The following is a 16,874-nucleotide window of genomic DNA, read 5'->3' on the forward strand; positions in this document are numbered from 1 at the left end:
TAGTCACTTTGGTCTTGCACAGACCGGATTTCTGTCATTCTCAGCCCTTTTTGCAAATTCCCCGTATTGCAGATCTGTTGCGTAACTGATTGCAGGTGTGTTTACCGGCTCTCCGCTCTGCTACTGGCCGTGCATTTGTTTGGCCCGAGGGAGCTTTCCTTTCACACAAGCCAAGGAAGACTCCTAGGGCCAGAGAGAGAGATGCCACAGAGAGGCTACAATCCTGTCTCTTAGCAGGCTTACTTGGTACACTTTTCCATATGTGTACGTAAGAATAACATTGCCCTGTCTTGGGGGAAAACCTGTCGCCCCTGAAGAACCTGTCTGTGGCTGATTCCGCACACGTTGGATAATGCACTTCCAATCCTCTTTATAGATCGTTTGGAACGAACTATTTTGTGCGCGGAACAAAAAATCCACCTCAAATGATTGATAAAGTGCACTGAAAATGCATTATCCAACGTGTGCGGAATCAGCCTGTATCACTGATCTGTAACTGGCCTACAAGTGTAGTTTGGTTGAATTTCCCAAAAGTTTGGCTACCCGCGTTTGGCTGTTTAGCTGGTTTCTGTTGTATGCAACTTTTGCAAAACAGGTACAGTGCCAAAAACCAAGCATGCCGCTGTGCAGTGGGTCTGAAGTGTGTCTTACGTGTAAACTGGAAATGTTAGAAGTTGGGGGATCTAATGTGCCGGAGCTCTTGTCTTCATAGCACTTGTATTCTGGCCCCTGACAGCAATTGTCTTTGTCTCTGTGTGTGGCTCCTTAGTTAGGGCTGGACATAGAAGAGCTGGAGGACATGGAAGAAGATGCTGGCCTGGGAAACGGTGGCCTTGGACGGCTTGCTGGTAAGTGAGGGGAAGGGTCTTTGTACGTGATCCTGAGGGAGGCTGTTACGACCCTTTCTTTCTCTTGAGGAGATTTGGTCTTTAAGCCTTTTATTCTTGCCCCTTCTTGGTAGATTGGCTATCTGTCCCCTCAGAACGCTTTTCTCTCAGAATGTTCCTTCCTCCTCAGGATGTTTGATATCCCCCCTAAAATATTGGCTGCTTCCACACACGTTGGATAATCCACTTTCAGTACTCTTTAGTGAACATTTGAAACTGATTTTCCATGTGTGGAACAAAAAATCCACTTCTAAAGGATTACGAAAGTGCATTGAAAGTGCATTATTCAACGTGTGTGGAAATGGCCAAAATCTCTTCCTCAGGATGTTTGATATCCCACCACTAAGCCTCCACTTGTTATGACCCTTTCTTTGCCTTTAAGCCTTCTGTTCTTGCCTGCTCTTGGTAGATTGCGGCCACCAGGAATTAAATTCCAGAATAACTTAAATTTCTCCTTTTAGTAACGTGCCCAAGGGTCAGGCTTTTTCATGGTACTATAAGGCCCTGAGGAAAAGCATGGGATATAGGAATAATTCTGGGATTAAAAAAAACAAAATAAAATTGTATTTTTATAAGAAGTGTATCGGTTTCATATTATTTCTAAAACTTGATGGTTTCAGAAGAGTAGTTCTCAGTTCTTAACGTTAATTTACTTAAACCCAGTCACACAGATCTTCTCTCAGGCTTCACACACAGTTTGCCTGCTTTCTCCTGACTCCATATTTCTCTCAGAACTGCTTAAAAATACTCAGGCTGCACACAGCTTGCCTGCTAATACCCTGACTCAGTATTTTTCTCAGAAATGCTTAAACATGCTCAGGCTGCACACAGCTTGCCTCTCTTGCCCTGACTAAATCTTTTCTCTCCACTCAGTAACTAAAAACTGCATTCACTCCGTCAACACTCACAGGGCCAAGCTACACTTGAACGGCAAGTGGATTGAGTGGAGGGCAAGTGAACAGGGAGAAATACACTTGCCGTTCAAGTGTCATTCGTCATGTGTAGCTTGGCCCTAAGTCATCAACCAATCATATCACTCACTCATCCCTCTCTTTCACCCCACTCTTCATCTATACCACACCAAGCATTTAAAGACACACACAAACACACACACTTAAAATCATTACAGAGGCCCTGGGAAATCTCTAGTTGACAAAGTGGCTGAATTCTCACTGAGGTTGTAGAGGCTCCGAAGAGCAAGAGAATCCATTGCCTTCCCAGCCATTTCCCCTCCGTTTAAAGCTGCAAAAATAATGGAGACTGTAGTGCTTCTGGTACGGTGTTGGGTTTTGGTGGGTCCGAGACCCTGTCAAGCAGCTGAGCCAACCTGTGCCCTCTTTGTCTCGCAGCCTGCTTCCTAGACTCCATGGCAACCATGGGTCTCGCTGCCTATGGTTATGGGATCCGTTATGAGTATGGAATCTTCAATCAGAAGATCAGAGATGGATGGCAGGTAAGAGCAGAACATCAGTGGATTTGAAAAGGAAGAATGCTTTCCACAAAATATCTTCTGCAGATGCAGAGCAAAGTTCTGTAAAGGTCAAAAGAGGATATTTTTCTTGGCGTGCACGCGCTGGAACTTGCTTGCCTGTGACGAAATGTGCCTGATCTTTTCACACAAGCTTGCAATTCTTCTCCGTATGCTTTCTACATAAAATGTCACAAATGTTCCAAGACTGAAAACCCAGGAAATCATGTGTGCGCATGCCCCAAAGATATGGGAGAATTTCTGGGAGCAGGAAACAAAATGTGGTCGATTTCAGTGAAATGAAGCATGACCTTGGATCGCTGCTCAGCCTTGGAACTCGGGTGGCTTCTTCACTGAGCTCTCGCTCTGCCTTGCCCCCCAAACTGCAGAAGCAGTTCTTCTGTGGCCTTTCGCCTGACATTGTCATCTGGTTTAGATCAAACGGGGCTATTGCTCCCATGTGGTTTTCAGTTCTCCCTGCAATTCCAAGGCTGGTTTGACCGTAAGGCCCCCTCTCGTGTTCCCACTCAATGGAGTTGTGACTATTACTATTATTCGAATTATCCGAAACACCATCAACAATAAGCAGAGGTCACACGTTATTATTGATTGGCCTTGCTAAGCTGATACAAGTTTCCACCGGAGATCTAAGTATCAACCAGATATCGGTGTAATACGTATGCTGTTCCAAGTAGCGCCAACCTTTGCAGTTCTGTAGGTGTTATGTCAGAAAGCTGCAGTTTTTCCATATGAATTGCAAAGTTTTTGGAGATGGTTCCAAGTTCCCTGATGACAATGGGGACTACTGTTGCATTCTTCTTCCATAGGGTGGTTTCTATTGCCAGTTCTCTATATTTAATCATTTTTTCTTGTTCTTTTTCTTCAACTTTGGCATCCCCAGGAATAACAACAACAACTGTTAAATTTATAGCTTGCCCTCCCCGCAAGCGGGCTCAGGGCAGGTTATAGCAATAAATAAGAATACAAAAGATAAAAACACTAAAATCACATGTCTTATGGATATAACATCTTATAATCAGGCTCAACAAACATAAATTCCAGTATCCCAGATGGGGGCGCCCTTTGCCCTTCTCTGTGCACCATATATAAGAGGAAAGGTGGAGGTATGAGTTGGTATTCTATAACTACTCATGCATGGGGGGCAGATGACCATATCCCTCCCCTCCTGCTAGTAGGAGACCAGCCGGGAGGCTGATTAGGTGGACCCAGTACTGGCCTCAACCATATGCCTGGCAGAACATCTCTGTCTTGCAGGCCCACCGAAAAGATACAAGATCTTGGCGGGCCCAAATAACTTCCGACAGAGAGTTCCTCCAGGTCGGGGCCAGGATGGAACACTAGAGGGGTGGATGGGTCTGAAATGGAAACTATGTTTCTGTGCTCGCCCGCCATGTCTTTAACAATGTGGCCCCTGTGAAAAAATAGCACTAGATATGGACAAAGCCAGGCGTGACTCATAAATATTGGTAAGCCCTGCTCAGCCTGTGTGGACGTGCATGATACAGTTTATTCTATTCTTTGCATGTTTGCCAAGTATTAGGAGAGGCGGCATTTAGAATCGATCTGTCAGACACACACTGGGAGCGAGTGAAAAGATATGTGCGCCCTGTAGAATGAGGCTTAGGTTTCATCTAGGAATGCACCAGAATGAGGTGGTGGAGTCCTGACATGATAGAAGGGACTGTACCACTCTGGCATGATAGAGGGGTCTGTACCACGAGTCAAAGAAATTGGCCACGTGAAAAAAAAAAGTCTGTATAAGCAAAACCAAAAAACAAGTCATGCATCTGGGATAACTTCTAGTACGCTCTTTACCGTGCCAAGCAATTACCTACAGAAAGCATTTTAACTGTTTGTTTGATGGCTGAAGTCTGTTACATCTCTGTGTCTCTCAGTCTCTTTTGAATGAAATAGCTTTCCAGAAAGTTGAAGGTCTTTGAATGGTTGGTAAATAGCCAGATCTTTCCCAAAGGTTTTCTCCAAGTGGGTTGGAGCAATGATTAACTGAAAATCATCTAGCAAACAGATAAGGACAGAAGTGATTACTGGTGCATTCCCCAGAGTTAGTTTTCAAGGGTGTGTGTGTGTGTGTGTGTGTGTGTGTGTGTGTGTGTGTGTTTGTTGCATAATCTCTTCCTCTTGCTGTATTTGGGGAACTTCAGTGCAAAAGGGCACATTATCTGGGTTACCTTTTACAGAGGGAATTCCTCATTCTGAGATTCCTTCAAGACCTTTTCCTAGCGATTAATTCTACAAGCAGCAAGTTGAAGTCACACTTTGATGTTTATGTCTGTTTATCTGGAGGATTGGCATGCCAGGAAATTTTTCTGCATATTCCTTTGGTCCGTATTTCTCTGGAGTGTTTTTCTCTGCAAACAACTGAGACAGCAAGGTTCTTCCGGCCCCTTGAAGGGAGTGCTTCTGGGCAGGTGCAGAGTACCATGTGAAAATGGTACTCTGCACAGAGTACTTTCTCATCTGTGCAAAGGCCGAAGTGTACCCTGAAACCGGAAATCCAGCATCTGCTTCTCAACTGGCCTGTAAATGCTGTACTGTCTTAGATGAAGCAGCAGGGGTGGAGTGGAGAGAAAGTGTGTGTGTGTGTGAGAGAGAGGGGGGGGGAATCATTCATTCATGCCAGCCCCCATTTGCTGTGGAACAGTCCAGAAACAGGTTTGCACCGCATCTAAATTAAACTTCTTAAGTTCCCCATTTGTGAAAGTTTTCATGATTTTACTCCCCCACCTCCCATCTGACTACTCTTTTCCCGACAGGGAGCAGTCAGGCAGGGGGAGAGGAGAGGGAGCTTGTTTTTGCATGCTTTTAATGAATCGGGCCTTCTAGCCTGTATTGAGCTGGAAATGCAGCCGCCACGTCAGTGCACACATGTTGGTGCACACCTGTCCACACAAGCAACAAGAAATATCTCTGCTGAGCACACAAGTCACTTTCGTAGAGGAAATAGGCGCAAGTTGCAGATGTTACACGTAACGAGTTTAAACTCATGTAAATTGTTGCTTATAAGAGGGCTAGAGGCCTGTATTTTTGGACAACGCTCCAACCATAAGATTGTACTGTCGAGAAGGTGTGTTGGCACACTGAGCATTGACAAAACAGGGACAGAAAATCCTTTTCTTCCTCTAGCACTTGTGTTGTGGCAATTTCTCTGGAAGGAGGAGGGGATCCAGAGGCTGCGCTGCCTTCCATTCTTACATTTCTAGGCATGATGCAGACATTCAGGTTTGCTTTTATGGATTCCTGAGCAACTCCTGAACAATGGCCTTGTCCACATGTAATGTTCCAAGATGTTCTTCACCCGGGTTATAAGAAACTGGGGGCACCTCGCAGGCCCTTGCAGGTTTCCTTTTCTTTGGCACAAATGCCACCTTCCATTCCTTTTCTCTCCACATGAGCATTTCATCTGCTACTAGGCTAATGCTGCTAACTGAGGTTTGCAAACTAGCTTTAAATCAGAGTTTGAAGTTGAGATTTAAAGTGCCTGCCTCTACGGTACACAATAATAGTAAGGCAAAGGAGAACAGAATTTGGGTATGAATGGGAGGAATACGTGAGCCTACCAAGTGCTTGAATCAGCTAAGGATTGAGGAGTGCTCTGTGTACATCAAGGTGTGATGTCTGTGTTGCTCAGTTTAAACATTGGGAGCAGGCAGAAGATTTTATCGTGTTGTCATCGAGTCTCACTGAAACCCAGTCACCTTCGGAGCTCCTTTGCAGGGCAGCTACAGAACAAGTTACTGTGTCCCCCAGCCAAACAGTTTACGTATCCAAATCTCTGAGTCACACACGGATCCATCTAGGCCAAGACATGAGCAACAGCTGTAAGTCTTTGGTCCCTGGTTCCTGAGGTCTGTTTACCTGAAACCCAGCAGTTGTACCTGGGGACTTTTTTTAAAAATTATTTTTATTAATTTTTCATAAACAACATATTAAATGGTGAATGTAGTAAAAATAACAGATTATTAATTTTGTGATAGTACAATATTAGTGATCAGTTCCTATTAAACTTGATAGATTAGTTATACTAGCAGTATAACAATGACTTAGTTTTTCAAAAGATACTAGAAGCCAGATTAAATAACTGAGTAATACAATTAGCAACAGTACAACATTTAGTAGGGCTTATAAATTTGTGACTATCTCTAGTCCTATGAAAAAGGAATTTCTACATTCTTACAAAAACCCTTAAAAAGAATATCTATCTATAAAATAACAGAGAAAATTTTACCCCCTACCCACCACCCATCTAAAAAGCTATATATTATTAGTAACGATATGTTTATACCTCCCTCCCCCCTTTTCACCCCACAAAAACTATTGAACTCAAATTAACAACAAATTGCAAGTACCTGGGGACTTCTGAATGCAAAGCAATAATATTTTGAATGCAAAGCAAGAGCTCACCATCTGCACAGGCAAAGAAGCAAGCAGATTTGTAGAGCAAGCTGCCCCAGAGGAAGTCACTTCCTCCCCATTTGAGATCAAGCCACAATGGTTAGGTTCTCCTCCTAGGCCTCAACATGTCAATTTCCCCTTTGCAGGTGGAGGAGGCAGATGATTGGCTGAGACACGGGAACCCCTGGGAGAAAGCCCGGCCGGAATACATGCTTCCCATTCATTTTTATGGAAGAGTGGAGCACACCCAAACCGGTGTGAGATGGCTCGATACACAGGTATCGGAGGCGGAGGGATGCCCGGTTGAAGGGTTGGTCTTGGATCAGAGCGGGGGGGAGGAGTGTCAAGTTGCAATTCAACCCTGAAACACTGTCCATACCAGGTTGATACGGCCTTCTGTGTCCACAGGTGGTCCTTGCCCTGCCGTACGACACCCCAGTTCCCGGCTACATGAACAACACGGTCAACACCATGAGGCTGTGGTCTGCTCGGGCGCCCAATGATTTCAACCTCCGCGATTGTGAGTGTTGGCGTTGAGTTGCCTCCCTGTGGAGAGGAAAGCGTCTGGTATGGAAAGGGGGACCTTTTTTTTTAAAAAAAAATGACCTTTCCATTCCCAAAGTTTGTTGGGGAAATAATAAACGAAAAAGAGCATCTAAAACTCCGGAGTTGACTTCCTCTGACTTGGTGGACCAAGCTGTGGGAGCTCCCCGCCTCTAGGCTTTCTGAGATGGAGCTGGCCCTTGCCTGTGCGAGGAACTGACTTCCTAAAGCCCAGTCACTTTGCCAGATGTTGAGAATCTTTGTGATTGGGTACCTGTGCAAGACTTCTTTGTATCCCTGAACTCAAATATCTGAGAATTCCAGGGTGGTTGGTTTGAGACTCAAGAGTTTCTCTGCATGAGACATCTTATACTAGAACACTCAAGTGTAGGGAGATGCAATGCTAGCCTGGAAGAGTAGTTTAAATTTCACCTCTCCACAGAGCAGGCAGAGATCACTCCTTTGAGGGTTTGTTAATTTCCTCTTCACCTCCCCTAAGGCTCTGTCAGGCGAAGAGGAAATTAACAAACCCCCTGAGGAATGATCTTTGCCTGCTCTGTTAGAGAGGTGAAATTAACAGAGCCTTTGGCTCTGTCTTTTAAAACTACTGTTCCTGGCTAACGTTACATCTCTCTATATTTGAGCGGTCTTGTGTAAGATGTCTTGCGTAGAGAGGCTCCTAGTCCAATTGTTAACTGGCAGGGAGAACGGAGCAGCAGACCCCAGAGTTGCCAGTCTCAAGCATAAGGGGTGAGTGGGAATGTTTGGGGGGGAGTGCCGCCCTCGGTGTGCCATCCCTTGAGCTTCAGCAACCGTTGAACTCTGATGCCCGCTTGTGTGTCTTTGAAATTTCCCTCTGCAGTTAATGTTGGAGATTACATTCAGGCGGTGCTGGACAGAAACCTGGCGGAGAACATTTCTCGCGTCCTTTATCCGAACGATAACGTAAGTCCCTGAGCCTTTGAAATGGGGGTGGGAGAGGCTGCCAAGATGTCTGTTGCCTGATGTGGGCCTCTGGGAACAAATAAGGAAGCTGTCGGAATCTCCTTGCAGGTTTTGTTTTTTTTTTTATAAAAAATTTTTATTGGGTTAGAACATTAATATTTTTACATTACATTCAATTTTCCCCTAATTTTTCGTTTCTAACCCCCTCCCTTTCCCCCCCTTTTGTTGACTTCCAACAGCTTTCCCACCCTCTGTCCCTTTTCCCTTACTTCTATTAACTTCCTCTGTTTAAAACAAATATATATTCTCCATTATATTAAGCAGTACATCTTTAACTCTTTTACTTATTATACATCCAAACTATACTTCATTAGATAAACAATTTATCCCATTTTCCAATTTTGAATATTTCTAAATATCATAGACCATAAAAGTTTCCCACATTTAAATCAAACAATTTGATTTGTTCTCTATATATTAATCATTTCTTCTTTTTATAGTATTTCTATATAACTCATCACATAGTCAGTCGTTTTAACTCTTCTATACATTCAGTTTGGTGCATATAAATCTTATCAAGTAAAGAAAATATTGTTAATTACTCAATCCTCATGTTTAAACCGTTAATTATTCTCTATCAATATTCTATCAATTAACCTTTACATATCTATATATATCTCAATCAATTAATTAATCTAACTGCTTATAAATTCACATTTCTCTTCCTCCCCCGGTAAAGTCACCCCTCTCTTTTATACTTTTATCGTACTTCAGTAGTTCTCAAACTGCCACAGTTTTCCTCCCACCTCCCACTTCTTCTCCAGATATTGTTTCAGCTTCTCCCAGTCTGTGTTAAACTGCCCTGAGTCCAGATCTCTCAGTTTTCTTGTCATCTTGTCCATTTCAGCCATATACAGCAATTTGTAAATCCAGTCTTCAATAGTTGGCACTTCTTGTACTTTCCATTTCTGCGCATACAAAAGTCTAGCTGCTGCAGTCATATAAAATATCAACGTCCTATGATGGGCTGGAATTCCCTCCATTCCCAAGTTTAGCAGCAGGAGTTCTGGGTTCTTATTTATTTGAAACTGTAAAATTTCACTCATTTCTCTTATTATTTCCCCCCAGAACTGCCTAGCTACCTCACACGACCACCACATATGATAGAGGGAGCCCTCATGCTTCCTACATTTCCAGCATTTATTAGAAGTGTTCAAATTCCCTAGCGCAATCTTCTTTGGTGTCATGTACCAACGATAGATCATTTTGAAAATGTTCTCTTTAATATTAATACATGTCGTTGTCTTCATTGTAGTTTTCCACAAGTATTCCCATGCCTCCATTGTTATTTCTTTGTTGAAATTTATAGCCCATTTCACCATCTGTGTTTTAACTATCTCATCCTCAGTGTACCATTTCAACAGTACTTGATATACCTTGGATATTCTTTTCTTGTCTTCTTTAAGAAGGGTCTGCTCTAGTTCCGAGTTCTCTGTTCGTATGCCCCCTTTTGCAGAGTCCGAATTGTATAAGTCTCTAATCTGTCTGTACTGGAACCAATCATAATTAGGTGATAGTTCCTCTTGCGTCTTTATTCTAAGTTTAGATACTTCAATTTTAGTTATTTCTTTGTACGTTAAACATTGTTGTTCATTATCAACAGCTCTCGGATCTATCACCTCGTATGGAACCACCCACAAGGGGGTTCCTTCTTGTAGATAAATTCTGTACTTCTTCCAGATTGTATATAAACTTCTCCTTACAAAATGATGCAGGAACATCGAGTTGACCTTTACTTTGTCATGCCATAGGTATGCGTGCCATCCAAAAAATTTTTTATATCCCTCTAGGGCTAATAGTTTCTTATTCTTTAATGTCATCCACTCTTTTAACCAAACTAGGCAGATTGCATCGTGATAAAGTTTCAAGTTGGGCAGTTGCATTCCGCCTCTTTCCTTTACATCTTGTAGAACTTTTACTTTCACTCGAGGCTTCTTGCCTGCCCAAACAAAATCTGATATTTTCCTCTGCCATTTTTCAAATTGTTTAGAGTCTCTGATGATTGGTATTGTCTGTAGCAAAAACATTACTCTTGGTAACACATTCATCTTAACTGCTGCAATCCTGCCCAACCATGACAAATTCAGTCTATTCCATTTGATCAAGTCTCTCTCTATCTGAATCCATAATTTTTCATAATTATTCTTGAACAAATCTATATTTTTTGCAGTCAGCTCAACTCCCAAATATTTCAACTTACTAGTTACTTCACAGTCCGTTGTTTCCATTAACAATTGTTGTTTCTGCTTAGTCATGTTTTTACATAATATCTTTGACTTCTTTTTGTTAATGAAGAAACCTGCCAAGTCACCAAACTCCTTGATCTTATCTATCACTTTTGGCATGTTCTCCAATGGATCTTCTACAATTAACATTATGTCATCTGCAAATGCTCTAACCTTGTATGAATAGTCCTTTATTTTTATTCCTCGTATTTCCTCATCTTGTCGTATTTGTATCATCAGAATCTCCAATACTAAAATAAACAACAATGGAGATAACGGGCAACCTTGTCTTGTTCCTTTACTAATCGTCAATTTCTTGGTCAGTTCATCATTCACTACAATTGCTGCAGTCTGGTCTCTATAAATTTCTTTAATTGCTCTGATGAATCTTTCTCCCAGTTGTAGCTTTTCCATAGTGGCAAACAAAAAATCCCAGTTTAAATTGTCAAACGCTTTTTCAGCGTCTACAAAGAAGAAACCAACCTCTTTATCACAACGCTTGTCATAGTATTCAATAGCATTGATCACTGTCCTTAAATTGTCTCTTATTTGTCTGTCTGGCAAAAAGCCTGCTTGTTCTTCCTCTATGACTTCCGAGAGCCACCCCTTCAGTCTCTCCGCCAATATCTTCGCAAAAATTTTATAATCATTATTAAGTAATGATATAGGCCTGTAATTTTTCACGTTAGTCAGATCTTGGCCCTCTTTTGGGATCAATGATATATTCGCTTCGCTCCAAGTGTCTGGAATTCTTTGATCCCTAAAAACTCCGTTCATCACCTCTTTTAGGAATGGTGCCAGTTCGTTGGCCATTGTCTTATAAAATTTAGCCGTAAGTCCATCTGGCCCTGGCGCCTTTCCTAGATTTGCGGATTGTATTGCCTTACTTATTTCCTCATCAGTTACTTCACTATTCAACTTATTTCTCCAAGCTTCCGAGATCTCTGGAAGTTTGGTTTTCTCCAAATATGATGCTATTGATTCTTTGGTTACTTCTTTTTTATTATACAGCTTAGCATAGAATTTATAAAAGGCTCTACTAATGGTAGTCTGCTCCAGGTACGTTTTATTTTCTTCACAAATTTTATTTATTATTTTCTTTTCCCTTTTCTTCTTCAATTGCCATGCCAAATATTTCCCAGGTTTATTAGCACCCTCAAAAGCTTTTTGATTCAATCTTTTAAGGTTCCACTCCACTTCTTTATTACTCATTGCTGTTAACTGTTCTTGAAGAATTTTGATTTCCTGATGTATTTTCTTTTTCCCTGGTCTCTTTTTTAACTGTGCTTCTTTGGCCTTTATTTTCTCCTCAATCTCTTGTCTTTTCTCCTCTTTCTTTTTCCTTGCTCTGCCATTTAAGTCCATTAGTATGCCCCTTACAACCGCCTTGTACGCGTCCCAAACTTTACTGGTTGGTACTTCTTTATTCACGTTGTATTGTATAAAGAACTTTGTCTCTCTTCTCAATATTTCCATATTCTCACTTTCCTGTAACAAGTCCTCATTTATTCTCCAGGCTTTCCTTTTTCTCCTTTTTCCAAATTTCCACATAATTGGATTGTGATCTGAGCCTACCATCGGCATTATTTCTACCTCCTTAGTCCATAGCGCTAAGTCCTTTGAGGCCCAGATCATATCAATTCTTGATAATGTAAGATGCCTTGCAGAATAAAAAGTAAACTGTCTGGTTTTAGGATATTCTCTCCTCCATACGTCTTCGAGAGTCTCTTGTTGAATCAACTCAAAAAAAAGCTTTGGCAATAGTCCTCTTTTCTTTTGTGCCGTTGTAGTCTTTTTGTCTAGTTCCAAATCTGTCACTCCATTGAAGTCTCCAGCAAGAATTATCTGGTCATATACAAGATCGTCTAAATGCTTCCTTAAATCCTCAAAGAAGCTTTCCTTTGCATCGTTAGGTGCATAAAGTCCGACTACCAACACTCTCTTTAAATTCCAATTACATTCCACTGCTACAAATCTAGCTTCCACATCTCTCATAACAAATTTTGGCTGCAGCTCCTCTTTTATGTACAACACCACTCCTCTTTTTTTCTTGTTAGAGGCCGCTACAAATTCTTTGCCCAATTTTCCAGATTTTAAATATTTTACATCCTGTTTTCTAATATGGGTCTCCTGCAAACAAACAATATCACATTTTTGTTTTAGTAGCCAATGAAAAATATTTTTCCTCTTATTCGGTGAGTTTAGTCCATTTACATTCCAAGATAATACTTTAAACTCCATATTCATGGTTTTGTTGGTAAGTCTTTTTCATTGTCCTTGATAAATCTCTCCATCTCCCGCTCAGATCTGATGCGTTTTTTTGCCCCTCCAAACTCAAAGGACACTCCTTCCGGTAACTCCCATCTGTACCTGATATTCATGTCCTTCAAAGTCTGAATTAGCACTCTATATTTTTTCCTGTCCAGTAACACTGATCTGGGCAGTTCCTTCATTATGATAATCGTCTTGCCATCAATCTCCAATGGATCTTGAAATTGTTTTGTCACAATCCTCTCTTTCATGTTTCTAGTTGTAAACTGCACAATCACATCCCTTGGTAGTTTCCTCTGGGTTGCAATTCTCGAGTTCACACGGTACGCCACATCTAGGATAGCCACAATTTCCTCCTCCTCCTTCCCCAGGTAATCAGCCAACACCTCAGTCATCTGTTCTTGCGCTGTCCTTGCAGGTTTTGAGCGTGCCAGTAAAAGATCCGCGAAAGGGCTTTTCTCTCTGGACTGCGGCCCAGTGAAAAGCAGTGAACCTGCTCAAAGTGGCTTTTAAAACCTTAGTAGCCAGGGGAGGAAATGGGTGGACTGGCTGGGCAGCTTGATCCCTCCCATTTCTTAACCTTCCCCAAATCCTACCTTTGCCAAGAAGCGTTTTTGGCTTAACACCTTAATACTCATCAGTAATGGAAGTGAAGCTTATCTGTGTTGGGCCAAATTACATTATGAAGGTGAGCTGCGGTCACATCTCCTGGCGTTTCCTTTTTTAAATAAAGGCGTCAAACCAGGTACAAAGGGCAGGAGGAGATTGGATCAGGGCTGTAGTGGGAAGAAAGGTGCATTAAATCCTTCCTATAAAATTTTCCCCCTAAGTTAAAACTAGAAAGCGACCCGGGGGGGGGGGGCACGTTGCAATACAGAATCTATCTTAGGTTCCTCCACCCCAGAAGCATGTTTTTACTTACAGGGTCAGTGGTGGACACAGGGAGGTTAATTTTCCCCCCTTTCCCCCGCTTCATGGCCCTGATCCTTTTGCATTCTTCCCCTCCGTTTGTGGATTCTTTGTGTCCTTAAAGAAAAGTGCTTGGAGATCTGGATGTGGCTGTCCCCCATTTGGCACCTTCTGCCCTCTTGCCACTCTGGTCTTCACCCTCCACATGCTTTTGGGAGAGCGCCTCTCTTGCTGCCTTCCATCGCTGTGTCTAGAGACTGATGTAAGGATCTCAATAACTTCACTGCAAGAGTCCAAGACTGCATGAGTTCAAGTTTTATTGATAATTCTCAGTTCAGCATCCGACACGGTTTTGGCAGGAATAAAGTCTGGACAGTCATACAGACAGTCATACAGACAGTTATACAGACAGTTAAGCACGGTCCTGTCCCCCCTCCATCCCCCCTTCTATGTACAGCAAATATGGGAAAGAATCTTACAACAGTAGATATGTACAGGAATTGCGACCTTTAAGATTATGTATCTGTGGCAGTGGCTCTTTTCTTGCTCAAAGTTCATAGGCAGCTAATCTCCTCTGCCTGCTGACCCAGGCAGCTATGCAGAGAGGAAACAGGATCTTTTACACAGTATGTCAATGAATACCAAGCCCCAGCATAACAGTTAACAATAAGACCCTAAAATATGACAAAATCAAAAAGAGTCCAGTAGCACCATTAAGACTAACCAACTTTACTGTAGCATAAGCTTTCGAGAATCACAGCTCTGGTTGTTGTGGGTTTTCCAAGCTGTATTGCTGTGGTCTTGGCATTGTAGTTCCTGACGTTTCGCCAGCATCTGACGAAGAGAACTGTGATTCTCGAAAGCTTATGCTACAGTAAAGTTGGTTAGTCTTAAAGGTGCTACTGGACTCTTTTCGATTTTGCTACTACAGACTAACACGGCTAACTCCTCTGGATCTATAAAGTATGACAGGGACCATAAAGCCTGTAAACTATGGCTTATGGCAGGGGCCGTGACCCTGACAACTGGAAGCCCTTTGGGGCAGGGAGCTGTCTCTTCCATAACCCCTAGGATATTTTGTTTTACCAAGCAAGAGACAGCAAATGTTCCAGGGAACCCCCCACCGCAAGCCAACTTACAAAATTAGTTGTTTCCTTGTGTATTCCTTCCAAACGAGAGAAGGTGAAAAGATGTCAGGCTAGCATTTTTTCACCTGTTTCGACTTTTCTTTCTCAGGAACGTGCCAAACAACAAAGAAACATATTCCCAACCGTTTGTTTCTTGTCTGAATGACTCGTGCAGATTTTTTATGAGGACCGTCACCCGATGGTTTATTTGGATAGTAAGTTGGCTTGCGGTGCGGGGTTTCCCTCGCACATTTGCAGTTCACCAAGTATACTCCTTTTGTAACACAAATACTTTCGTAGTGGAAAACATTACCTGGAGTTGGCTGCAGATGCTGTTTGCGGTAGGATGTTTAAATCCTGAAATAAGCTGCTACAAGGGTATTGGATTTCTGCCTCCGAGTAAATAGATGTACCTCCAAAGACATCTGTAGGAGAATATAAATACGGCACTCTTTCCTACTTGCATGAAGTCCTTAATTGTTGCTTCACAGTAACCCAAAAGGTCTGTTTGTACCTGTGCAAGTTTCTTAAGGTCGATGGATTTCCATTCTGTACAACTAAACGTGGTGCCTTCCATGGAGAGAGATCAAGATGGGTAGCCGTGTTACCCATCTGAAGACATGAGCAGTGACTCACGAAAGCTACCAGAAATTGTCTTGTAGGTACTACTGGACTCTTGCTCTTTTCTACTGCTACAGACAGACTAATACGGCTACCCATCTTGATCGATCACAAAAGGTCTGTTATCCCCATTTTAGGGGTTGGAATAGATGCTGAGAGGATATGACAAGGCCGAACCTATCTAATAGATCAGAGGGCGGAGATTTGAGCTTCTGTCCAGAGCGGATACTGGGTTATATCTTAAGTGTTCTGTTTATGGGGACACCTTTCTCCACCTCTTGCTTTGGAAGAAGGTTTCTTTGGGCAGGGGAAGGCACCATCTTAACTAGAGTTGGAACAGTGGATACAACCCACTTGCTCCGCTGAATTATATTGGCTTTTGAGATGCAGGACGGGCTCCAAGGGACGCTAGGATCCTTTCCCATTTCTAAGCGAATCTCAAAATTGTCATGAATTCTGTCATCCAGGAAACTAGAACAAAATGTGGGATCTTTGGCTCCTGGATTTTGTTCTTTCCATTTGCAATGCTCTTGTGGTTTTCTGAGCTCGGAGGTTAAATTACGATCACACTTTGAAACATGTCTTCAGCATGTAGCTGTTGGAAGATCACCCTTGCAATATCAGTGGGATGTATTTTTAAAGATATACTTTTAATTCAGGGAGGGTATCGTTTCTGGCCTGTGCTTCAGACATTTGACTCTCTTTTGTTTAACCCCCCCGCCCCTTTTGCAGCCGGCATACCTGGTGAGGAGAGTCTTGTGTAGATTTGCAATTTTGGTGATGAGTGTGGCAGATTCGTTGCATTTTCCCCTTGCCTCCCCTTGTTTGTGTGAATGTTTATTGTGTTTCCCAGAAATGTTAAACAGCTGCCTGCCTTAGCATCTCTGAGGTCTGATTCTCACTGGAGTAGGGAACCTGCATCCGGGCTGTAACACTTAGAATGCAGGTGTAGAGGGCTGAGTGGTCCAGTCCATCATCTATGCCTGACCCCTGTCATGTTACAGTGGCATCCCACCTCTGACACCATGTTATGCTAGAGGCTGTGTATAGATGCGAGGAGGAGTTGAAGCTATTTCCCCAGTTATGGAAAACTAGTTTGTCAGGGGAAAGGGCTCTCAACCTAAATCATCTCTGACATACTAGTTGTCTTGTTTGTGGGGACCTTTTGTACAGATGGCATTTTTAGAATTAGTTTATTGAAAAATTTATTGTTTAATTCATTAAACATCTTCCCCCTCCCCAACAAAAAAGGGCACCCAAGGTACCATTTCACGGTGTCAGTCTTAAGCTGCTGTGGGACATGGTACAGCCCTGACCCAAGTTCTCCACCTCCGTGAGAATTACACCAGAGTTCCTTTTGCAGATAGAAGTGTTACATCTCTGA

General features: G+C 42.5%; 1 protein-coding gene across 1 annotated transcript in view; it reads left to right on the forward strand.

Annotated features, from left to right (window-relative positions):
* PYGL (glycogen phosphorylase L) overlaps positions 1-16,874 on the forward strand; it is a 65,441-nt gene that overhangs the window by 17,231 nt on the left and 31,336 nt on the right. Inside the window, exons 4-8 of the mRNA XM_054970028.1 lie at positions 770-848; positions 2,237-2,340; positions 6,936-7,067; positions 7,198-7,309; positions 8,195-8,277. Of these exons, the coding sequence (XP_054826003.1) occupies positions 770-848; positions 2,237-2,340; positions 6,936-7,067; positions 7,198-7,309; positions 8,195-8,277 (510 nt within the window). The remainder of the gene's footprint in view (positions 1-769; positions 849-2,236; positions 2,341-6,935; positions 7,068-7,197; positions 7,310-8,194; positions 8,278-16,874) is intronic.

This window comes from Eublepharis macularius, chromosome 2 (genome assembly GCF_028583425.1).
Source record: "Eublepharis macularius isolate TG4126 chromosome 2, MPM_Emac_v1.0, whole genome shotgun sequence".
Lineage (NCBI taxonomy): Eukaryota > Metazoa > Chordata > Lepidosauria > Squamata > Eublepharidae > Eublepharis > Eublepharis macularius.